Source organism: Rattus norvegicus, chromosome 17 (genome assembly GCF_036323735.1).
Source record: "Rattus norvegicus strain BN/NHsdMcwi chromosome 17, GRCr8, whole genome shotgun sequence".
NCBI classification, from domain to species: Eukaryota; Metazoa; Chordata; class Mammalia; order Rodentia; family Muridae; genus Rattus; species Rattus norvegicus.
The window spans coordinates 49400651-49426226 of NC_086035.1; the positions used below are offsets into that span (position 1 = coordinate 49400651).

General features: G+C 42.8%; 1 protein-coding gene across 9 annotated transcripts in view; it reads right to left on the reverse strand.

The window, feature by feature from the left end:
* Elmo1 (engulfment and cell motility 1) overlaps positions 1-25576 on the reverse strand; it is a 536338-nt gene that overhangs the window by 418463 nt on the left and 92299 nt on the right. For 7 of the 9 annotated variants that reach the window (XR_010058900.1, NM_001395578.1, XM_063276615.1 and 4 more), the window contains exons 2-4: positions 23916-24066; positions 1669-1709; positions 613-685 (exon numbers count right to left, since the gene is read on the reverse strand). Coding sequence is in view for 8 of the 9 variants with exons in the window: in NM_001395578.1 (NP_001382507.1) it covers positions 613-685; positions 1669-1709; positions 23916-23993 (192 nt within the window). In the remaining variant the exon portion in view is untranslated. Of the gene's footprint in view, positions 1-612; positions 686-1668; positions 1710-23915; positions 24067-24279; positions 24446-25576 lie in introns of those variants that run through there. The other 2 variants (XM_063276614.1, XM_063276612.1) reach the window with 2 other exon arrangements.

Here is a 25576-nt window from a genome sequence, read left to right on the forward strand (position 1 = left end):
TAATAAAAAAAAAAGATGCAGAGAGAAAAAATAAAAATCTGACAAAGGAGAAGTAAAAGATAAAATATTTGCTAGAGAGACAAGATGCCTCATCAGGTAAAGACACTTGTCACCAAGCCTGACAACTTGAGTTTGGTTCCTACGACCCATATGGCAGAAAGACAGAACCAGTTCCTGAAAGTTGTCCTCTGATCTCCATACCCTCACACACAAATAAACTGTGTTTGTTTGTTTGTTTGTTTGTTTGTTTGTTTGTTTAAAATGTAAAGAAAGCAAATGTGATTGGTTAAATAGACTCAGAAACCTACTTGGACTTTACTCTTTTTTTCCCTTAAGATAGGATCTCTCTAAGTAATCCTGCCTATCCTGGAACATTATGTGGACCAGGCTGGCCTAACACTCAGAGATCCACCTCCCTTTGCTCCCCAAGTGCTGGGATTAATAAACTTCAGTCTTGAATGTGCTAAACAGTATTTTTTTGATGCTGAAGTAGCAGGTTTTGCTGTATAGACCTCATTATCACGGAGAGTAAGGACACAAAACTTTGGCCCTAAACAGAAGAAGGCGCCATGATTGCTTCCCTTCAGTTTAAGTGCCCGGATTATGACCTACCTTTTCTGTGATGTAGAAGTTTGAACTATCAGCATGCTGCAGAGCAAAATATTCATGGTTGGCAAGAGACCACCTTTAAAACATAAGAATAAATAATCACAAACATGAACGTGGTCATTTCTGTTTTAGTAGTTCTATAGGATTAAGACAAATTAAATCTAGGGTTAGATTTGGCCCAGAACAGCACTTGTTACAAGGCAGTTTCCAGGACAACAAGGCATTTGCTCAGTCTCTTTACCCAGATAAAACCTGCCATCTCACAGGTCGACCGGCTAAGCCGGGTCCCTCTTTTAACATTTCATCTTTAACATCAGAGGTGAGGTGGGTGTAACATTAAAAACAACCTTCTTTCTCCTTTTGAAAGACTGAAACAAAGAGAGTAAAAACAAAGGACATGAACACAATTTACATTCTGCATTTAACGTTCTTCAATTGTCTCTGAATTCTAAACTCTCATTTGGTATACCTAGCATGGACTGGAATACTCCATTTTGGTAGGGTATCTCTACGTAATCCTGCCTATCCAAGTTTTATGCAATTTATCAGGAATATAACAGAGGCCCAGTTCCGCTGCGCTGGTCAACCATCTGAGGTAACTTTCAAGTGGGTTCCCCCTTGCATTGTCAGCTCAGGCAGAGAGGCAGGCAAGCCTCCAGGCATGTGAGGTTCCACATTGTCTCTGGCCTAGAAATCCTTTCAGTTTCTATGGGTGGAGTATGTGCTTAACCCCAGGAACCTGGGGATTGCCCCTGCTGGTAAGGCCAAAAAAGGAGCACAGCTTCCTAAATGAAGGAAAGCTAGTCTACAGTGAGGGATCCCCAGCTCCTCCACTATCTGCTCTTGGAGGAAGAACGGCCAAGACCAGCAGAACGGGGTGCCACTCACACACAGGAACTGTGAGTGACTCTGGGCAGATTGAGCAGTGTTTTGGGAACATATGTATGGTTAGAATTATTTATAGTACTATGAATAATGTTCACCACTCTACTGCAAATATTTTATTTGCCTTTTATGTACAGACTAGAGAGCCTCGACCAAGCTCCAAGTTACACTTACCCATCGCAGACTTCCTTTATTATGGCAGACAGTGGTTTTTTCTACAAAGGAAAAAAAAAAGAAAAAGGAAATACAGTTAGTTTCGTTTCATTATTTTAAACAAAAAAAGAAACTACTAATAAACAAGTTTAGCTAAGGAGTTTACATTTGTGACTTGTAGCTGCCAGTGAGTCTCTTACTTTTCTCAAGGTAACAAATTACTAAGTATCACCCTCAAGTTTATTAATTATTCATTATGCTCCTTGTTTCTATACTGAACATTGCCATCATATTTAAGTCTGTCTTATTAAAATCAAACAGGAGCCTGCAACGTCAAGGTGGACCCAGGGCTCCTCAAGCTCTTCAGGAGTCAGGCAAGGTTCCCATCGGTTTTATGCAGACAAGCATCATCGTGATCTTCATGCTCTTTTTTAAGACTTATTTTTAATTATATGTCTATGTGAGTGTGTGTGTGTGTGTGTGTGTGTGTGTGTGTGTGTGTGTGTGTGCGCGCACAGAGGTGACTATAGCCCCTTTGAACTGGAGTTCCAAGAGATTAAGAGCTATCCAATGTGAGTGCTGGAAATGAACTCAAGCCATCTTGAAGAGCAGTTAGGAGATTTAACTTCTGAGCTACCTCCCCAACCCATGATCCATATTTTTATGAGAACATGTAGCAGATGGGATTTGGAGAGATGAACAATTGTTCTCACAGGTATGAAGAGTTTTCATCCAACTGTGGTCCTAGTAAATGCCACTTATTCTGCAGCTTGAGCCACCAGAGAAAAGCAATCAACAGGTGGCTGGCCACAGCTGTGCTCTTGCTCTCACTGGCACAGCTGTGCTCCCCCCACCCCACCCCCAAACAGAAGGAAGGCAGTGATGAGACTCTGTGAGCACACACAGTCTGTCAGCAAGAAAAGAGGGCTGAGAGGGATGTGTCAACCAGAACAAATCCCAGACAAGGGACAGACACAGGGAACAGAGGAAGGCAAGTCACAGTGCAGTTAGGGTCTGCCAAAGACAACCACTTAAAAAGCTAGTGCTGCCGCCCTTCTGAAGAGAGATCAGTGTGCTAGAAACTGTGAGTCTGGCTGGCAAGCTCAGACACTGAACTTACTAAATAAACTGTTGTCACCACGATCTTCTGAACCCCACTAGCTGATCTGTAATGAAGGTGGCTGCTACCCACCCTGGTTTTGACATTCTGAGTTGATCGACTTTGAGAGTAAGAAAGGTTGACTGAGATCTTTAGTTAAGTTACATGCTATACAATCCTGGGCCTTTGCCAGGGACTGTACACTGACTCCATCTGTGAACTGGAAAGCAAATGTGTTCTTAAACCAAGTGGCAAGAAGCTTTGAAAATAAAATTTTCATGGATGCAGGCCTGTAATTTGAGGATGCTGGAGGCAGGGGCAAGAGGACTGCAAACTCAATATCAGCTTCGTTTACACAGTAAAACTATCTCACAAATAAAAACAAGACATATCAAACGAGCAATGGCTCTTTCTAATAAGACAACAACTGTGTATTTCTAGTTGGCAGACCCCTTTAAGTAGTTGGGGTGTGGGGATAGGTCTGACCAGGAAGTCCCATACTCCTAAATCTTGTGCCCTCAAAGACAAGTCAGGGGTAAGAAGGGTAAGCTTCAGTCGTTAATCAAACCAAAAGAGCCTGGGTGCTGCAAGGTTTCCAAAGCCCCTGTTCTGAACCAAGCTGAACCTCTAAATCCAAGACTCAGACAATGACTTGGGTTTTAATTCATATCTGATCCATAGATTCAGAATAGACATCACTGGGATACTATTATATCTAGAACATTCTGAAGTGAGATATATGAAAAGAATAAAGACCATGGGTCCAAAAAAGCTTACAAACTCAATACAGAAAGATTAAACAAAAACTCTCAGTCACAGGTGAGGGGAAGGAACAATGGTGAGCTGAACATTGAATGTGCTTCTCAGCCAATTAAAATAACTGTTATGTAAGGTTGGGGCTAGTGAGCTGAACATGCATCTCAGCCAATTAAAATGACTGTTACATAAGGCTTGGTCTAGTAAGCTGATCATGCATCTCAGCCAATTAAAACGACTGTTACATAAGGCTGGGGCTGGCCCCATGGCTCACTTTCTGATCTTTCTCTTAGCTGCTCTAATCAAACCTTAATCCAGTGATCGAGAACACTTCACACCTTCCTTTTCCTGTCAGTTTCATTTGACATTATATTTGGTCCTTCTTTGGTGACCTCCTTTGCACACATTCCTTTCCACAAAGTCCAAGAAATATCTCCTTCCTCCCTTTACCTCAGGTTTCCCAAGCCCAAAATTCAGTTCTAGTTTCCCTCACTCTAACCAGTCAACCCTTATAGAGCTTACTGACTTCAACAATTCCAAGTGCAGAGCTCTATTGTTAACGTCTCTCTCAAAATTCAGTTGTACAGACCATAAAGGCTCTACTTCGGTGTGATGATGAGTAAGATGGCGTCACTGGGATTCCCTAAGCTAGCTCTGCATCTAGGGGAGTATACCATCCCACTCACATCCTCCCTGTCCTATCCTATCATGACTCTTCACCATTACTGTGGCATACAACCTTCTGTGACCCTTCAATCTCCTTGCAGTGCTTCATCTACTATGACCCTTTACCCTGGCTTTGGCACTGTAACCTTGCACCTTCATTCCTGTGGCACTTCACCAACTATGATCCTCTATTATTCTCACTGTAGCACCTCTCCCTCTGTGACCCTTCGTCCTCACTGTGGTACCCAGGTCACTATGACACTTCCTCACCCTCACCTTAGCACCCTACCTTCTGTGGTCTTTCACCTCATTACGTTACTCAGCTCACAATGGCTCTTCACCTGCACTTTAGCTATCTTAGATGACACTTCACCTTGCTGTGTTACCAGTCTACTATGACCTTTCACCCTCACTGAGGCATCCCACCCACTGTGACCCTTCACCCTCTCAATGGAACTCCACCCCCTATGACTTCTCACTCTCATGGCACAAACCCTCTGTGGCCCTGCCTTTTGACTGTGTGGACTGCCAAGTCAACTCAGACTGTCTCCTTGCTTTTGGCAGGTCTTCCAGGCACATTTCAGAGAATGTGTCCTGCTTCCGCCTTCCTCTGCTCCCTTCCAGGACACAAACACAAAATACCATTTCTCATTTTCTTATTGTATCATCACCACAACCTTTCTCTTTTCAAGTTGTGCCTGTCACTTTGTTCTTGGCTGTCACCCCAAGTCCTCAGCAAGTTAGGTCTCAACATCTCTAGTCTTATTGTCTAACCGTGATTAAACAAAATTCAACTTTTCTCTCAGATTTTACTTCTAAAATATTCCTTGGAGTTTCAGCGATCACTATTACCTATTAGGGAAGTGTATACATCCCTAAGTTTAAGATGTAAGGCCTTCTAGAGTCCGCTGTCAAAAAATTCTACTTTGTACAAATAACCCTTGCTTTTTGAACTTTGTAGATGATTAAAATAAATATGCCAGATCCACATTTTCACTGTCATGTGCTATGTTGAAATGTCCCCGTTCTCTTTGTTCTACATCTAACAACTGAGATCCCACCAATTATTTATCATCCATGTCAAAGCCACCTTCTCCAAGTACAAGTCCCTGATCTTGCCAGAAAGACATAATTATTCTCTCTCTTCACCTGAAACAAAAGATGGCTCACTCCTGAGCACTTTGCATTTGTCATTTCTTCTTGTCCCTTGAAAAAAAGGTATCTTAGTTCATGTGTACCTCCCCAATTCTCCACCCTCAGTGTTAGTATCACAGTATGTAGGCACCAGTAGAATCTCAAAGGAGACTCAGTGTTTCTATCACATGGAAACCCATAAGACTAACAGACTTTAAAAACCAAAACTGGGGCTGAAGAGATGGCTCAGCAGTTAAAAGCACTGGCTACTCTTCCAGAGGTCCTGAGTTCAATTTCTGGCAACCGCATGGTGGCTCACAATCATTTATAATGGGATCTGATGCCCTCTTTCAGTGTGTCTGAAGACAGTGACAGAGTACTCATATACATAAAATAAATAAATAATTCTTTGAAAACCATAACTCTGCTCATAGAACATTTGCCTGCTTAAAGTATACCCTGGGTTCACTTCTAAAATCACTAATCAAGTAATTAAAAAATGACTCAAGGCAAAAGAATGTATAAGTAAGTAAAAAAGCAAACTATTATAAAGGAGAGACTGGAATAATAGACTGTTTTCCCAGTTCTAACAATATATTCCACTGCTAGGTGGCTCTTAGCAGCTGCTGGCCATAAGCCCACAGATACACAAAAGCTGTCATTACTCTTTACAAATTCAATCTCGGTAGAAATGCTATGCATGGCTTGGAGCCAGCCAGTCGATGAGGATAACTCTGCAGATGGTGAAAGAGACACAGACCACAATCCAGCACCTTCAGTAAGCAATACCCAACAGGCAAGCCAAGCTACTCTCAAGTTAACCTAAGATACCAAACTGGAAAGCACAGGGCTGGTATCACAGTTTTCTCGTTTCCTGTATAAACCTTGAGTTTGGCATCAGCTGGCTGGCTGACCAGTGAGTTATAAGCCAATCACTATCTTTGCCAATAGTAGGATATGAGTTTCCATTTAATAGAAATATTGAGTCTACTCTTGGACTCTAGCTAGCTAAATAACACTTGTCTAAGATGTTCCTCAAACACATCTCTGTGCTTTCTGTTTATGTCTGGCTCTTCAAGATTGGGAGTACAGTGGCCTGAGCAACACATCCATCCAGGGCTTCCTAAGATTCACTGAATAACTCTCCTTCTGCTCATTTTCCCTGGCTAAGCATGGTACGAACAAGACGTGCACTCCTGTATCAACTAATAGTCAAGACAAGCCACACAGACATGTCCATAGACCATCTGACCCAAGCAGTTCCTCATTTGTGGCTTTCCACTTGGGTGACGATGGGCTATGTTAAATTTACAACTAAAGCTAACTAGAAAATTCATTGCAAGAAAAAGATTAAAAGCAAATAATGTTAGGTCTAACATGTAATTCCAAACCCACCCAAAGAACTCAAAATCAGTTGTAGACTATATTGGAAATCATTAGAATTCACATGTTGAAAGTAAAGTATTCCAATTGCTTATAATGTATAATGTTTTATAATATATATAAAAACCAAATAGAGCTAAATTTCTGAAGATTTTTGCTTTGGAAGTTGAAAGTACCTTCCTGAACTACATAGTGGACCAAGGTCAGAACAGCAGGCCTGCATTTCAGAACAACCAGGACCACCAGACCACGGCCATATTTCTACATGCACAGGAGCCCGAGCTACAACCTTTTCTCCTTTTCTTTTAGCCACTGTGAGTTGAGCTGTTTAATCTTTGCAAGACAAACTCATCTGTTAAATGAGCTATGCATTCCCATATGAAACTGACTGGCAGGACACCATATACTAATACATACAGTTTCATCTTGGGAACTATTTCTGCCTTCTCCCTGTATGTGCTGAGAGTTTTACCTAGGTCTTTTATGCTGGGATTTGAACCTAGAACCTTGCATACGCTAGGCAAGTGTCCTGCCACTGAGTTATATCACCAGCAGAAGGTAACAGCCTTTTAATGGACTTACTCTTCTCATTTTTTTCTTTTATTCCCCAAAATAATTCTTTAATTTCATCTACTTGATCCGAGTGTGTAAGTGCAGAGAGCAAATTCCTGATAAGAAGATTTCTATCCACTTTTCATAAAATAAGCTAGAATCCTGAAACATCGCCTTTCCTGGCAGTTCATCTCTAGTCTGCATCTCTGGCATAGTGTGTGATACCTGCATGCTGGTTTCCCTCTCCTCACCCTCTCTACCTCTTCCACTTCCTTTAGAAAAATGCAGTATCATAGGTCCTCAGAGTCCTCATCTCCTTCTCTGATGCTTCTTCTAAGGTTTGGTTCTGAAAGTAACCCTTACACAGATCCATGGCTCTACAGAGATCCTTAAAATGGAAAAAACAAAAAACAAACAAACAACAACAACAACAACAACAAAAAACCGACCACTCTGTCAACTCAGGGCAAATGTCCCTTTCCGGCAGGAAAGACCTGTGCAGGGCTATTTATTTAAGAGGAAGCCAAGCCAGTCTGCCAGGAGGCTCTTCCCCAGGAGACCTCTCAGCTGTTATCCCTCATCAGAGATCCTCCCGGTCCAGCACAGGATGATCCTGGCTACTCGGCCACCTGTTCCTGACTGCCATCCAACACTCCTGGCTCCGGGACTTTAGGCAGACCCTGTTCACCTTTGAGCATTCCAATCTGCTGCTGTCCACGTTTCTGCCTTGCCACCTGCCTGCTGCAGCTGGCAGTAACCCAGCTGATGTACCCACACACCTGCCAGTGACAGGGCACTATGGGCTGCAGTTCTCTAAATCTGCCAGCCACAGCTTAGGATCAAGAATGCCCTATGTACCACAAGTATCTCTGTAAAACAACACTCAACTCCATCACAAGTATGTTTGTGATGTTTTATGACAGAAAAACATGCTCTGGAGGTAAGATTAAGGGAAAGGACCCCTGAAAATCACTTGGGGTTGTGGTTACCTCTTAGTTCCCCAACCTTTTCCCTGTTAGGACCTTCTGAGCAACTTTTGAAAAATATCCAGGGTCAGCACCCTATCTTCTGCAAGCCCCAGTTTTGTAAAGTTAGGTACATTGCCTCTCGGTGTGTGTTTACTCTTCCAAAAACAATACTAAAAGCTATCCCTTGCACACAGTAGCATCATAAAAATTGAGACCATGAGGCAAGATCCTTGGAAGGGTGTACACATAGTAAGATATAAACGTCACCTACATATAAGTCCATTCAATATAATCCCCCTGTTTAGAAATTCACAGATACTTATTAAAAATAACCCCTAGTTAAATAAATTAAATAAATTCCTATATATTCTACCCTTCCTCCTGCTCTCACATGACTCTAGCCTGTGATGACTCATCTTGGTCTTTATTCCTTTATTTAAAGATTTATTTATTTTATGTATGTAAGTATACTATCACTGTCTTTAGCCATACTAGAAGAGGGCATCAGATCCTATTACAGATGGTTGTGAGCCACCATGTGGTTGCTGGGAATTGAACTCAAGACCTCTAGAAGAGCAGGCAGTGCTCCTAACGGCTGAATCATCTCACCAGCCCCCCAATCTTTATTCTTAAAGTTATTTTTACATATCTGACCAATGAGAGTCTATTTGCTTTGAAGATAGTAGCCTCTGAAACCCTCTGGCAGTTCCCAGGTGTACAGGCCATCACACAGTATGCAATTTATGAATCCTGAAGAGTATAACTTCTCTGTCTGTGGTCTCTGACTATTCCTGAAGTACAGACACATAGCTGAGGAGGGATACAGCAAGACAGCCAAGCAACATCTAGTCCCCGTAAATCACTAGCCTTACCATATATCCATTAACTCACAGCCCCTTAATTGGAAAACTATTTCCATAGAGATCTCACATTTTTGGTCCTAGAATCTTAATCCTTTCTGCAGTGCTTTAAAAGAATCTGGCAGCCACTTTATTCTGACACTTTGAAGCAGTACTGCACAGCGCTGGGGATTTTCCTGTGCTTTATAGATGGAAACTCGTTGAACAGATTCTGCACAGCAGTCATGCATAATGTTGGCCCAGAAAGAAAAGAGACCCAGCTTCCAAATGTCAGGGTACCACAGAGAAAGCATTCGAATGTTGACTGTAACTTGCACAATATGACTTGGGGAAACTTCTGTACAATGGCCCATCTAGTTCCCAGGGTGCCCTGACACTGGGTCAATGACACCAATTACTCTGTTAGCTTTATTGTCCTCCAAAGATCTTCTGACTGCGCCACGCTGAACTACAGGATCAGTAAGGAGGTATGCGGTGTGTTCTGAGAGTGGTGTGTGTATACATTGCCTGTTCTTGTAACAAAAACTGAACTGATCTGAAAGATAACAAGCATCACACTTCCGGGGGCAAATACAGATAATTCTTGCAAAATAAGTATTTTGACAACAGTTGCAATGTGAGTCACCAAAACAAGATTCCAGAGCAGGAAAGTGTAAGATGACAAATCCTGCTATTTTTTGACAAATGATGATTAACTTGAAAATTGGTTTATTAAATGGTACTTGTTTCAAGATTCATAAACTAACAAAATATTTTTACCAACATAAAATGTAATTTTTTTTCAAAAAAAAAACTGGGATATGAAGATAAGCAAAGACATAAATAATTATTACCCCAACACATTAGTGGGTTAATGAAGAGTTGTCTCTTTTAGAGGCTCTAATACATTCTGTAGAAGCTCAGATTAAAGAGAAATTCCAACTTTTGAAGAAAACTAAATCACAACACAGAAGCTCCTGTGTCATATATGATCTCCTGAGCCTTCTTCTAGCTGCTTACTATTTTATTTTGCTCATACCAATATTTGCTACATTTCATTGTCTCTGACAACATGAACCAATTTCTTACTTCTTATCTCATTCTCCACTTTCCTCAATATCAAACTTTCTAAGAACTGTTTCATGATGACTCTGCCCCAATAGCAGCCTGCTGCACTCTGCCCCACCCTTACCATCCAGTGCTGTTTCCACATTGTAAACTGATTCAGGTCTTGTGGTCTGCTTACCTGCCTCCTTGTCAAATAATCTACTTATGTGTGTCAAGATCATATTCTGAAGCTTAACATATTTATGAGCACAGTTTGAACAGAAGAAGCCAGAATGACAAAATACGACTGTCTACCCTGGTAAATGGAAAGTGACTGGACTAAGAGACTTAGATGTGAATAAGCCAGGTAAGTGTTCATGGCAAAGTAGGATCCAGGTATAAACACGGGATTGAGAAAGTCTTGTTAGGGGCTGGAGAGATAGCTCAGAGGTTAAGCAACCACAAGGTGGCTCATAACTACCTATAATGAGATCTGGTGCCTCTTCTGGCCTGCAGACTCACATGTATCCAGAACACTATACATTTAAATAAACCATTTTTAAAAATCCAAGAAAGATTGTCAACTGCAAAGAAGGCGGAAGTGAGAGATGACACTTGTCTTAAGTCAGGGTTTCCACTGCTGTGGTGAAACATCATGACCAAAGCAACTTGGGGAAGAAAAGGTTTTGTTGGCTTGACAGAAGTCAAGACAGGAACTCAAGCAGGACAGGGACCTGGAGGCAGGAGTTGAAGCAGAAGCCATGGGGGTGCTACTTATTGGATTGCTCCTCCAGCTTGCTCAGCCTACTTTCTTACAGAACCCAAGATCCCCAGCCCGAGGGTGGCGCAACCCATGATGAGCAGGCCCTCCCCATCCCATGGAAGCACTTTCTTATTTTTCCTAATCTCCTCTCAGATAATGGTAACTTGTATCAAGATGACATAAACCTACTTGGCACATGGCAGTCCAAAGAATACGGGAATGAACTGATGGTGGCGGCAATTTTAAGAACAAGTTCCCACCCTCTGCCTGGTCTCTCATACACTACATAAATAGTCCATTTTTGTAAGTGGACGCACTATGCAGATTTATCCTCTCTTAATTGCAATGGGTTTGCTGAGACATCTGCCAGCAGGCGCTGGAGAAATGTTGGGCTTCTTAATCTGAGACAAATGTTCCATTAATGTGAGGGCGACAACCTGAGGCAGAACTGCAGGCTTGAAGAATATTACAACAGGCTTTGCAAAGAAAATCTTACATATGCAAACAATGGGCACGAAGTCTCCATATTACTTTGCTTTCAACAAAGCATTAATAAGACTTTTACTGCATGTCCTTATGTGACCAGTACTGTAATACTTAGCAACAATGGCTGCTATCTTATCCCATACTCATATCAGAGGATATTACTAAGCCTATTACACTGCTGAGAAAACTGTAGGACTCTGTGTAAGGAAGGTGCTAAAAGCCATGTCACACAGGTGACACCATCAGAATGGAAAGACACTGTGACTCTAGGTAACTTGGTACTTAATATTGGTGATAAATATTATTTATAATTTTTAGCGGATTCAGGAAACTATTGGATAATCCTTCCACACACATTCTCCATAGGAATCATGATTGAAAACAATTATTAACTCCAAAACTTTTTTTAATCTTAAGATTTATTTATTTTATTTATATGTACACTGTAGCTGTCTTCAGACACACTAGAAGAAGGCATCAGATCCCATTACAGATAGTTGTGAGCCACCATGTGATTACTGGGAATTGAACTCAGGACCTCTGGAAGAGAGGTCAGTGCTCTTAACCCCTGAGCCATCTATCTCTCCAGCCCAACTCTAGAACTCTTTACACCAGCTTCTCCATTCCAGCTCCCTTTTTGCTTTTAATATTTAAATCACCACCTCCGAGGCAGCTGCACCTAGGTCCTTCTGTCTCAGGCTGCTTCGAATGTGTGTGTATTCACCCACAAGCTCAAACTCAACTATTACCTCCACACTCTCAATTTTCAATTTGCATTTGTCTCCCAGCTTGCCAAAATACAGACCTGCAATGAATATTCCATCTTCCCTGACCTTCGCATTGTAATGTTGGGTCCCAATTCTGTCAATTCACTTTGAGGAAAAACCTCAAACTTTTCTCTTTATTCTGCCTCTAGAGAGAGAGGAGCAACAACAGGTAGCCTGTGAAGATCCTCAGGCATTTCTAGCTGACAGCACAATAAAAAGGAATGGCTAAATGGACTTCTATGATGAATATGGAAGAGTTGCCACCATCACAAGAATACAAGACTTTAAAAGGGTAAGCTAGAAGCAGAACCACCTAGGTCATATATAGAAACCCTTGAAAACTTGGTGCATCCCAGGTTTTTAAATGGAAAAAGTAGCATAATTAGGTTGTATTCTCAAACAGTAGCAGATTTAGATAGAAGCGGAGAGGCCAGTGAAAACCCCAGGGAAAGTTGCAAGAGACAGCCATTTGAACTAGGCTAGGCTGAGGCACAATTAGTGAGGGAGGGACATTTCTAAGGGGCCACAGCAATGGTATTGCCATCACTGAAGGAAAGAGATTTCTTGATTATTTTTGCCTCCCTGTGAGAGGCTGGGCTGTGGTGGTGGCATTGGGACCATCTGAAAGTGCAAAGCATCACCTCAACCCCTGCTTATGCCTTTTGATTTTCCATTTCTTGGACAAAGAACTATGCCCCTGAGGTTCCTGATGAGAAAGCATTGACGCGTCCAGTCACCAAAATCCTGTTCTTTCTCATGGTCAAATTTTCTTCAACACCAAAGGGATAAAATATTAGGTAGAATTTCTTTAAACATTGCTTTTGTTCCATTCATTCTCTTATGGTTAGAATTAAGTAAAGCCTGACATTCATAATTCCCATTCCTTTTTATTTTTTAAGATTTATTTATTTATTTAGTATGAGTACACTGTAGCTGTCTTCAGAAACAGCAGAAGAGGGCATCGGATCCCATTACAAATGGTTGTGAGTCACCCTGTGGTTGCTAGGAATTGAACTCAGGACCTCTGGAAAAGCAGTCAGTGCTCTTAACCACTGAGCATCTCTCCAGTCTGCCATTCCTTTTTAAAGGCTATGTTTTGGATGAATCCTACTTTTATCTTTTTTAATCGAGTCTGTCTTTAGTTAAATCACTTTGTGTGCTTTATTCATTTAAATATTTAGTATATTATACATTACATTTTATTAGCTATATCAATGTTTCATTTCTAGGGTTTCCAGTTGGTTTTTTCTCATGCTTATTGTTCTTGGTTTACAATCATCTATGTTCAGTCTTTGTTTTTGTAGTTACTATTGCCTCTCTTTTAAAGTTATTCCTTTGACAAGACTTGACGTTGTACAATGTTTCGGTTTTCCTGGGCTGTTTTCCTCATCACTGAAAGAAAGGCCTCAGTAGCAGGTGTAAAAACAAAAGATCACAGTGGAGAGAAAGTTGTCTACAATGGCTGAGTGGGCAAAATGCTGAGGAAGAGGGGAATCTAAGAAGGCACACAGTTTTGCTTAAGCAGAGGGGATAAGATGATGCATGCCTTCCTTACCCAGGAGGGAGGAAAAGAACTACCTAGCAGCAGAAGAAACCTTGGAGTGGAGACTCTTTAAAGCTGAATAACCAGAGATTCCTAGAAGGGCAAACAGGCAGATGTATAGTCATCTACATGAATTAGGAAGTCAGGGGTGTCAGTTAGAACTTAGAATCACTGATAAAAACCATATTAAGCTCTACCATGTTACCACAAACTTGTCCCACAGTCATTATGTGGGTCCTCATGAGGCTCTTATAAATATATTTAGAATCCTTAGTGAGGGTAAGGAAAGAGGTACCCTGTCAAAAGCCATCCCTTTTCACAATTGTACCACACTGTATTTACCAATAAACATAGAGAATGATGACGCCATCTTTCTCCTTTACTCAGCTAACAGAGCATACAGCTGTGACTTCGCCATATAGCAGACACTACAAGCACAAGGCACACTCTGGAACAATGCAGACTATTGCACAAGGGCTTCAAGGTCGGCAAGGGGTGTCCTTCCTGGTGCTGCAGGTGCACACAAGGGCCCTCATTTATCTAGTCTGAGGAGTCAGACATGAACTCCTCTCAAGAATCTATGCTTCGTCTAAGATGGCAGAATGAATGCAGCTAGGCAGAAGCAAGGGATGTGGTTTCCAGCTCAGAAAAGCTTAACTAATAATGGTTTTAAGGAGGAACACCGGAGGGAATGTGACATATGACAGACATAAGCCACCATGGCCCTACAAAGGCTAGCAAAGTCCATAAGGGATAAGGACATGGGTTCTAGAGGTCACAGAATGAACAGAACATAGACAGAGTCCTAAACCATTTAGGAAGATGGCCCTCCAACACTGATGTCTTCTGGGAACTGTGGGAGATGCAAGGAGTTGCCATCATGATAGAGACAGCAATGACTGAAAGGATACACTTAGCAACTGAGGAGTTGCTAGAAACAAAGAAGAGCAAACAGGGGCTTCCTCCCCACAAATGTCTTCTCCTCCACAGAGCTCTGGACACACTTCACCTTAGTCAGAATCTGTCTTTATTTACAAAGTACAAGGGTCATCATTCTGAGGACACAAAGTCCTTCAGACTGAAGTGATTGTGTGTGCACAAGCGCACCCACACAAATGGGTCTGTGTCTCTGTGTATCCTATCACAAACTAATCTCTAGCTGATTTATTTTAAAAGGAAACACATCGCATGACACATACCAAATGTTGCAGAAATGAAGAAAGCTTTAGTCACAAAGTTTCAGTTGAGTACTATTGACTCAAAACAATGCCCTGAGTTGCCTAAACGTCATTAAGCATAGATGCTATGGGAGGAGGTAGGCTGCAGGACACCCCCACACTAACCAGTGAGGGTGCAAAGCATAAGCCTGTCTTCGAAATGAAGAGCAGCATGGATGCTGGGGTTCACTCCTGCTCAGTTAAATTCAGTTAAGGACAGAAATCCTTGAGTTGTTTTTCTTTCCCTATTCGTGTAATATTCTATTGTATGAGGTTCTATAAACTAGCCTATAAGGGAGGGGGGACGAGACCCAGAAAAGGAACTACCATAATCACATTATTTTCAAGGAAGTTTAAGAAATATCTGCTACATTACCAAACCCAAGCATTTCAACAATCAGACGACCGATAACTTCCCCCACCAACAGCATTCCAGAAAAGCCTAATGTAGTATCATTGGCTTATCACACACTTCTCACCTGAGGTTAAGGGACTCTTTGAAGGTATTATGTGTGTACTCCTTGCTTTGCTGTATAAAGCAAGGAGAGGCTCAGAATTATTAGGACACTGTTACTGATGCAGAAGCAGCTCATCAGCTTTAAAGGAGACACTGAAATTTACTGCAGGAGCCAGACCCATTGCCAGCAGAGCCCATAAATGCCCAGACCGCACAACAGTGTTTTCCAAATGCAATACAAGCCGTGAGATCGTCCCCCAAGGGAGTTGGATAAAAGCAGCAATCCGTGGTACCGAACCACTCATCCATCTTCTCTGCATTTTCAAGGGCCCTTTGCAATCCTAAGGCAAAGCCAAGCTAGGGAGCTTTTCTGGTGCATTTCGAACAGGATAGATATTCTATCCACTGCCTGAGGGATATTTGGCAATGTCTGGACACTTCTGTTCATCACCCTGCTAGAGAGGTGCTACTGGCAGCTAATGAGTAGAGCTAGGATGCCCTTAAAATGCTAGAAGACAAAGGACAGCCCCACAAATGAGCATCATCAGGCTCAAGGCACCAGAGGGAAGCAAGTAACCCAGGAGCTTGAGAGAAACACTGCATAGTGTACAGAGCCATATTGGATTTGGGCCTAGCTGCTTTTTGACTGCATGGCTCAAAGTGACTAGGTGACTCTGGGCTGTTTGGCCACAGATATTCACCCCTAAGATGACTGCCTTAAGTCTTAAGATTGTTGAATGAAAGCCTCTCCCATGAATTTACAGCATGGGAAGATAACATTCAAGGGATGCCTCAGCTCCCTTAGCAGATACCTGTTATCTCCTGAATCAACACCGGTGTCCCCACCGCCTGACCTCATCTTCTACCGCCTGACCTCTTTGCCTCCAGCTATCACCTCCCCCTTCTCTGTGTTTCACAAAGGACACTCCCCCTACCTGAAAGCCTTAAAAGCTGTAACATTCACCCCAATAAACGAGACCTTGACAACAGAATCTTGCTTGGTCTCCTTCTTCTCTCACCCCCCATTTAGGCCCAAGGGTAGCGCCCCTTCGGGACCCTGAATAACTGGGTCCCTGCTGGCGGGGACAGCATAGAAATCCTAGGTCCTACAGCACAGGTTACAAAGAAGTTCTGTCACAAGTCTGTATGATTTTTCTCATCTCACATTATCTTAAGAGCTTCATCTGAATTCAGGTGTTTCTATTTGGAGCTTGGCATCTATCAGTTGCTTTTGACCAGACAATCAATGTTTAAATGCCTTGAGAGTTGCAGCCTTCCAAGCTGAAGATCTGGTTTAATGTATTCAAGGAGAAATTTTGACTATTGGTTCAAGATTTGCCTAAAACATAAGATGCCCATTGTATTCAGTATAACAGGAGAATGAGATCTGGCTGCTAATGGTGGCATCATTAGGCAGAGAGCTGAATGCTTCCCTCACAGTGCCATATAAGCAAGAAAGGACTTAGGAATAGTGCCAATTCTTCCTTACAAAATTGGAACCCTCTCTTGGTCACCCCCCAGGGGAAACGCTGACTTTGAGTCCATTCAGTCTCTACCAAATCCAAACTTTTGAGCACCCTGCTAATCTGCCTACCCAGGAACCCACCCACCTCCTGCACACTAAAGTGCCAGACCATGTAGGGCTTTGCCTGGCCTCTTGTGATGTCCCAGCCCAGGGGACAGCCTTTAGTTTTTAAGAAAATGCAGTCTTGACTTTCTTCACCCAACAAGTCCCTAAATTGTCAGTGGTAATCATGGAAGAGACACACTTATGATGATGGTGTACACTTTCGTTCAAATCAAACTGCTTCATGGGGAAGAATCACTATGGAGAAACACAGTAGATGGAGAGGCTAAAGCAAAACCAGCCAACAGAGAGACCTAGATTTACTAATGCCTGCCTGAGCAGCTCATTGGACAGTGCTGGATTTAATGGTGGCCCAGTGGTTCGGTGGCCCAGTGGATGAGCCTGTGAGTAATTATGAAACAGGAAAGCTTCGTGGAACTCATAGGGCTATTGGAATATGACAAAACGTGATATACAGAGCATTTATGCTGCCGGGCACAGTGCACACTGACTAGCTGGCAGCCATTATTATTCCTGTTGCTACTGTTATGAGAAGGATCGACAAAACCCTGAAATATAAAATGTGAATGTACTTTACTTTTAAAAGGTCTAATCTAACTCATATTTTCACCCATTGAATTATACCTTAAACATACTACAAAAACCTGGTAACTGAGGAAAAAATGCAGACAATGTATATGTGGTTACCCAAAGACATGTATCTGTGTTTTTTCTCAGGAGAGAAACTTCCCATCGATATATGGAGAGGTGTTCTTTAAAGAGTAACAATGGAGGCTATCAAAACGTTACTTTTATCTTAGCTGTTAAAAATTCACGTCCTAGTACACAGACAGACAAGAGAAATCATTGTACTAGGTAGGCCCCAGGCTACAAACATCTTAAACTATGGGCTGACCACTAGGAGCTTCTAGTCAATTTCACAAGAGAAATGTAAATTACATTGCATACAGAATTTATTAACTGCAAATAAAAGCAACAGGCAATAAAAATGGCTCCAAAATAGGCTGGAGAAAAGACTGTATTACAATGTGCTCAGATAAGACCTGGGTAGGGAGGGAGGCCTCATCAGGAGCTAGGATTCATAGCAGGGGCAAGCAAGGTGAGACACCGGGAGGAGGCAGTAAACTGCTAGAGGGAAACTTGGAGAGATGAGAAAGTCTGTGGATCCACAGAGACATATGTCTAAAGAATCAGGACTCATTAAACAGGCCAGGACTTCAAAACTACAGATACTGTGGACACAGATTCCTTGGAGGAAATGACAGGGGCTGTGAAGCTAGCTCTGCTGAAGATGTTGATTTGAGACTGAGAAGCACTAGAAAATCCCATAATCATAATCATTCATAATCTTTTTCTCCCTTTAGGATATTGCACTGTTCTCAAACAAAATCCTTCTCTAAATCCTCCAAACAGAAAAAATGGGCTAATACAAATTCACTGTGGCAGGAATGAGGCCCTGAAAATCCAGGAACCAATTAAGAACCTGCCAAATTAAGTCTGGAAGCCAAGAACGTCTTTCCTTCTGTTGGGTGGCAGTTTCCTTGAGATGGAAGCATTCCAGGCTACAGTGAAACTCCTTAAGACAGGAAGTAGTAAACAACTCAACATACTTTCAGGAAGTGCCTAAAAGTGACCGGATGCACTAGGCTCCTCCCTCTTAAAGAGGAAACAGTAAAGACTGCCTACGAGTTCTCACAGAAGACCTTAGCTACAAAGAAAACAGGGAGCCAAGCCTAGCAGCCTGGATGAAGCAGCAGGCCAAACTGCCTAGAAGAAACAATGACCAGCTGAGCTGCTTGGGGAGGCTACCAACCTGTAATAATTAGATGTGTGCTGTGTCTCCCCAGGAAAAGTTTGTCAAACATTATCACTCTCTGGGCCTTGATCAGCAATTCCCTAATACACAGTGAAGATGACTTGGCTCCTCGTCTGATATGCAAATTGTACAAGGCTCATCCACTGGGCTATAAATGATCCCCTGAGATCCTTTTCTTCACAAGTGGAGAATTCCATTAACCATTTGTATGTCTTCTGAAGGTAAGGACAGTTTACACATGGAAAACCATGCCTCAAACATGCAGAGATTTGAAAGTGATGCCAGATATAGCCCACACTGGTCATGGGAGTAGGTATCACTTAGACAGGGATGATGTTTAACATCTGTGAGATCTAGGAGTTAAAATAAAAATTGTCCATCCACAGTGAGCACAAAACCAGGGGGCTGGGGATAGAAAAGATCTGGACAGAGGCAGACTAGCATTAAAGAGGAAACTTTGTCCAGAATAACCAAGGAATGCAGTCTCACAGGAATGATTGATGTCTGAGGATAGAGGTGCAGGAGGATTACAGGGGAAATGAGGCTATGGGAAGACCATGTGACTGAAGCTAGTAGATACCATACAGTAAGGCCAGCTCCAGAGGAAAGGAAAGTGCTGTTCATTCACAGAACGCACGATGACAGCATAGCCAATATACAGAAAACATCCAAGTAAGCATGGGGATGGAGGAACTGTAAGGTAACGACTGATCAGAGTTCCAAGTAATAGGACAATTTCCAGCCTTGGGGAAAATTAAAATTGTCGCCTTGACCAGACTCTTGTCTTGGTGTCCTTCTTCGCATCCCTTGTCCCCCATTCTCTTCCAGGTACCCCCAGACCCGTCACTTACAGGCTTGGGGCTGGAAAAAGGAGCATGTAAGGGGAGAAGCACTGGACGGAGTCAAAGCTTATCAAAGAAGGCTGCACAAGAAATGGACTGGACTGGGCTAGAATAGACTGAGAGGCCTAGAGAAACAAGAAGTGCCTACCCCTCTTCTGTCTCTCCTGGAACAGGAAGACAGGCTAGAGAGAGAAGGTGCTAAGAGCCAGAGTTAACATCCATAAACACAGGGCAGAACATTCTCAGGCACAGCAATGATGCTCTCTGGGCTCAGTGTCTAGCAAATGGTGAATGGGAGGGGAATAGGAAAAAGATGCTAGAGCTTGAAGAGTGTACTAGGACCAGAAGAACTACTGTCTAGACCTGGTAGAGTCTGTGTGCAGATGTCCCCTCAGACACAATTGTCAGTGGAGTATGGGGAACAGAGCTGAGCCTCTGATAAAATCACCAGAAGAAGCTGCTCCTCCTCCTCTTCTTCCTCCTCCTCTTCCTCCTCCTCCTCCTTTTCCTCTCCCTCTTCCTGCTCCCCCTCTTCTTCCTCCTCCTCTTCCTCCTCCTCTTCCTCCTCCTCTTCCTATTCATTAATGAAATGCCCATCTATCATGTAAGAATGGGTCATCAGGCACCGGAGAAGCAGCATGCAAACAAAGACGCCATGCAATGGCTGTTTCACAAACTGTGGCGTTACTCGGGGATGTTGGTGGCTCGGGTGGTAAGGAGCCAGTGACTGTTCCACAGCACAAACCACCTGCACATCCAGTGAGTAGTTTCCTCTTGCCAGAGAATATCTTCCACTTGTCTTTCATTTTTTCTTCTCTCCTTCCTAAATGATTAGAAAACAAGGTAGAGCAGGAACAAGGTGGCTATCTAATGCTGTCTACGACAGAAAGGAACCAGGCTACATTTCCAATGTAATGAATACTTGCTTAGATTAAGAGCAAGAACGGCCACCTTGGTGATTAAGGCTCTGAACCAGCAATAAATGACATTATTTTCATACATTTTCTTTAATCTTCCTAAGAACAAATTATTATGCCCCACCCACTTTTTGAGGCAAGGAAAAAAAAAGGCTCCAGGAGGCAAATTGAGTTAGTCCAGAAATCAGAGCCCTCAGATAGTACAGCTTGGAATGTGTGCATTCTCAGTGTGAGCTGAAACTAAGCCTCTGGTGGTAGTACAGGGCAGTATGGACTTTGGTAGATGATTAGGAAAGCCTATTTGTACAACATGGTCCAGAGTGAGCCTGTACCATGAGCCATGGAAGGAAACTGTTGGTACACTGCAGATCCTACCAGATCCTCAACCACTGTTGCCTTGATCTTCAACCTCCAGCCTCCAAAACTGGGAACAACAAGATTCTATTTATTATTGCATGTAAAGTTCTTTGTTAGTGCAGTTGAATCCCAAATAAAGACTATTGCCAGGAATCAGTACCCCTGTTCTGCCCCCAGCATAGACAATGCACATTTATACTGCACACCATTACTGCTACCACCACTACCCAATACACTGCACTGCCACTCAGGAAGTACATCTGGCCAGAAGCTCAGATTCCACGGACATACAGTATTTACTAGGTGAAAGGTAACTAAAATAGAATGTGTGCCAGCCGCTGTAGCTTCTGTGCTTCCCCATGACCACGCTCTGCAGCCCTACATAGCCTGGCTGGAAAAGAGTCAGGGACCAAGAGAAAAGATGACTTTGGAATGTGCCATCTGGTGCAGCAAAAGTCCACTCAGGAAAAGATCCTAAGAACTCTTCCTGCTGAGTAGAAAACACAAAAGAATCCGCTCAAGAATGTAAACAGGGCCACTGTGAGCAGATGTCCCCAGGAACAGGTGCCATTAGAGGACAGCTGGGTAGAGCTGAGCCCAGATGACTACCACGGCAGAAGCTCCTCCACCACGATTCATTGGTGAAGTGTCTCTATCAAGTAAGGACTGGTCACAAGGCACTGCAGAAGAGCATTTAAACGCAAGTCGTCTCCTAGCACAGTAGCTATTTTTCAGCCACCGGTGCTTATTTTGTTAAGTGCACCCCTGCCCTTGGTGACAGAATAAAATTCTCTGCAGCACGGCACTGTATACTTCAGGTAAACTTCCTGCATGATCCTACAACAAGGTTTAAGGACCTCTCGTCAGGGTTGAGACAAGGACAGCATGAAGGCAGAAGACCCTAAGACAGCAATACCTACCCCAACCTTACAAAAAGGGGCGGGCAGGCAATAGGAGCCTTACTGAAGGATGCAGAGGACCAGGAGAAACTCCCGGTAGTCATCATTCCAAGTATCCAGTGCATGTGAAAGTGTGTTTCCAAGTCTCAGGCCAAGTTCTCATTGTACGGGAAAGAAGGTCTGACAGCAGCATTGCTGTGGGTCTGCTCTAAGTACACAGTGGCAGGAGGAGCATGGGTTCCTTGTTCTATGTCTGCCTCAGTACGGAATGGCCACTTTGCCATTCTAGAACTTAGACAACCATTTAAAAGTTAAGTCTTGAGAGGAAAGGAAGCCTATAGCCCTGACCTGGCCTCTCATTAACTGACAGGTAACACGGCTCCTCTCAACGTCTATGTTCTCATTCATGGCCCTGGAATAATGAACAAGAATGAAGGAAAGTCACAAGAGACTCTGACATGCCTCCCTGAAGAGGAAACGGCACCATTTGTCTGGTACTTTATCTCAGAATGCAAAATTCCAATCTACTAGACAGAATGTACCAGGGAACCCCAAGCTGCAGTGCCTTCCATAAAATAGCTGCCAGAAATGACTGAAGAATTATTTCAGGCAAGGAGACAAAAGAGGTATAATAATAAATGTAGTAAATGATTTTGTATGGGCCATTAGATGTCATAGAAAAATGGCTATAAATGACTTTACTGGAGCAACTGACAAGATATAAATATGGACCATATACTTTATTTTATGTGAGTGTGGAGCAAGCACCTGGTCTAAAATTATGCGACAATGTTAATGTTAGGGAATACAAAACACAAGGGAACAGACAGAAATGCATAGAATCTTCGCAGTTTTGTATAAATCTAAAATTGTCCCAAAGTACAAAGATTGTTTTCTTTTAAAATTGCTGAAACTCACATGTACAGAGAAGGCCATCCGCAAAGCAGAGACCATTACATTGACTCCCCAGAGATATGGAATATGAGTCAACATATTCCATAACAGAGAAGGCCATATACATTCCACCTACCATGCTTACATCACAATTAAATAGCTCATCAGAACCACGAAATAAACCTTGCGATAGTGACTCTAATGTGCATGTTGGCTTGGGTGCCACGCCACTTAGTTGCACACACACAGACATTCCCTGAGAATCTTGTTATCATGCATATCTGGGTCAGGCCTAAGTATCTGCATTTCTAAGGCCCAAGCATCTGTAAGCGTTGTTTCTCCACTGAGTTAAAATGACAGTGAGGAGCTGGTCTGTACAGTGGAACCTTTCCTACATGCAAACTTAAACCCACTTATTCTGATCTGACCTGTGGAGTTTGTTTTGATTACTCCTTTGAATCTACACAATGCCGTGTAACTCTTGCAATGATCTTCAATCTGATAATAAAATGTGACGAGAAAACGAACTGTGAATATAATTATAAAACAGTATCAAGAGTAGAATGGCTGGTGTTGCCATGGTGTTCTAATTGAAAATATAGAATGCCACTATGCCTCTTGAACCCTGTAAGTATAAATTAAGTCTCATCCTTCTTCCCTCCAATCATGTGTTCTAGAATGACTTCAGTGAAATGAGAACAAAGCAAATTCCCTGGACAATCTGTAATCAAAGAGTCAGAGCCATGACAGTCACATGACTGTCAACCATCCATGCTCACAAATGAAATGATTCTTATCATCTCCCTTTATATTCACTACATATTTTCTGATTCTGTACCATATTCCAGATAATGTGCTCTGTAGTAATTTTATTATAAAGTTGTTACTATAACAAAATACTTGTTGATTCTTCTGGAGATAAATATGTTTTTTTAAACTAAGTTTTACATTGTCCATATAAAAATCTGCCCCCTCATGTGTCTCACAGTAAGATTCGACATTCCATCACATCTGTCCTGATGTCCAGAACCCAACCCCTCCAGCTGCTATCACTACTACTTCAGATAGGAACCCGGTATTGACACAATCCAGCAGATGGGGCAAGACTATAAAAGTCCCATCCACTGCCATTGTACATACACAGACCACACTGTAGTAATTACTGCCCGGATTTCACAGCCCCTTAGAGTAAGGAGATGAAGCTATTCAAAATCTGCAATCACTTAGCGTGAAGTGGAAAACTGTTGTGAGCTCTCTAGTTCTCCCGGCCTTACTCACCTGGTCAATCTCCATGAGTTTAGGGTAGGCGCCAGGCCATTCTATGGCCACCTTCACGATGTCCGAAGGCGGCGGCATTGTGCGACAGGAGGAAGTCCAAAGCCGGTAGAAATAGGGGTCCTACTGCGTGGACTGTCACACGTGTCTACACCTAATGAAGAATGACAAAAAGAAAGTAGTTCAGCGCAGATGCAAGGCAAATCGCTTCATCATCACTTCCTGTTTTCACTGGTGTATGAGAAATGCTCCCCTTGGCGCCCCGGAGAACGAAGCCACAGGGGCACAGTCAACCGCGCCCCAGGTCCCCAAAGAAAGATGGAGGCTGCGCTAAAACACTGGAGGCAAAGGCTCCAGCAGACACTACCCTGGGGGTTCGGCTTGCTGCGTGTTTTTTTCTTTTCCTTTTCCAGGAGCAACACAGCAACCCGTGACCACAGGATGGAAACCTGCTCTGAGTATTCCTCCAGCCTGAATGAGCAGGGTTCGCGCGCAGACTGCATGTAAACCTTGGCGCTCAACAGTCTCCGGAAGAACACATTGCCCAGGAAGTCATGGTCAGGAAGTAGCTTTTATTTAAAGCATTTTCTGTGTGTCACAAATAGATCTGCGCTATAGTAACCAGGATATTATGAGGAAGGAGAAATTCCCCAGGAGTTCACACATGCTCACACTCCCTCCCCAAGGCCAGTCTTCCAGAGAGAGAATAACCATGTGCTCTGGGAGTTTTCTGAAGAGCCTTAAATTTTCTCACAAAGGAAGTAATGATTTTCCTCTGCTGCCTCTCCATTTCTTTATTTCACTGACAATTCAATTTGAAAAAGCAGAGACCCGGTGTGCTAGGCGGAGACTCCCCAAATGTCACCCCACCTAACAGTACTTTCCCCTAACCTACAGCTGTGCCATGATGCTCTCTGTCCCTCAGAGTGTCCTCATGGATGGAAAACAAAAACAAAAATATATTCTGACTTTTCCCCTTTTTCTAATACAAAGGCAGCATCCTGCACCCTTCATAATTTAATGCATCTTCTAGGTCTCTGTCATCAGGGTGTGTCCTCCCTGACAAGCCAGGTCCCTGTTGTGGGTGGACTCCATGGTTTCTTTCTTGCCTTTAGTGACACAAACCAGGCTTGCAAGGCATAAAGTTATGCTTGTATAATTTTTTCACCTGTAAAAGTTAATCCTTACAATAGAATCGTAAAGGCAAAATTGTTGGGCCAAAGAGAATATACTGTTTAAATTGTGATAGGCATCTCTAAAGTCCCTCCTTAATGCTCGACCAGCGTGCCCTCCCTCTAGCAAAGCCTGAGGCAGCCTGCTTGCACACAGCCTCACCAACAGATGGGGTGAGTGCCAGCCTGAAAACCCTGGCAGGCTGGAAACCCCACACCTCAATATACCTTTTAGCTTTGTATTTTTCTCATTGGCAAACACAGTGATGGCAAATCACATGTCCCCTTTCTTATATGCTGTCCAAACTCTGCCCATTTCTGTAGATCCTTGGCCCTTTTCCCCCAGAAATAAAAGTCTATAAGAAGACTTTAGTCAGACATGTCTTCCACAGTTTACCAGACCAGCATAAATTTTGTTCATTTCTATCCCGATTCCATGGCCAATGAGCATCACATCACAGCGATGACAGGCCTGGTAGAGTTAAAGGGGAC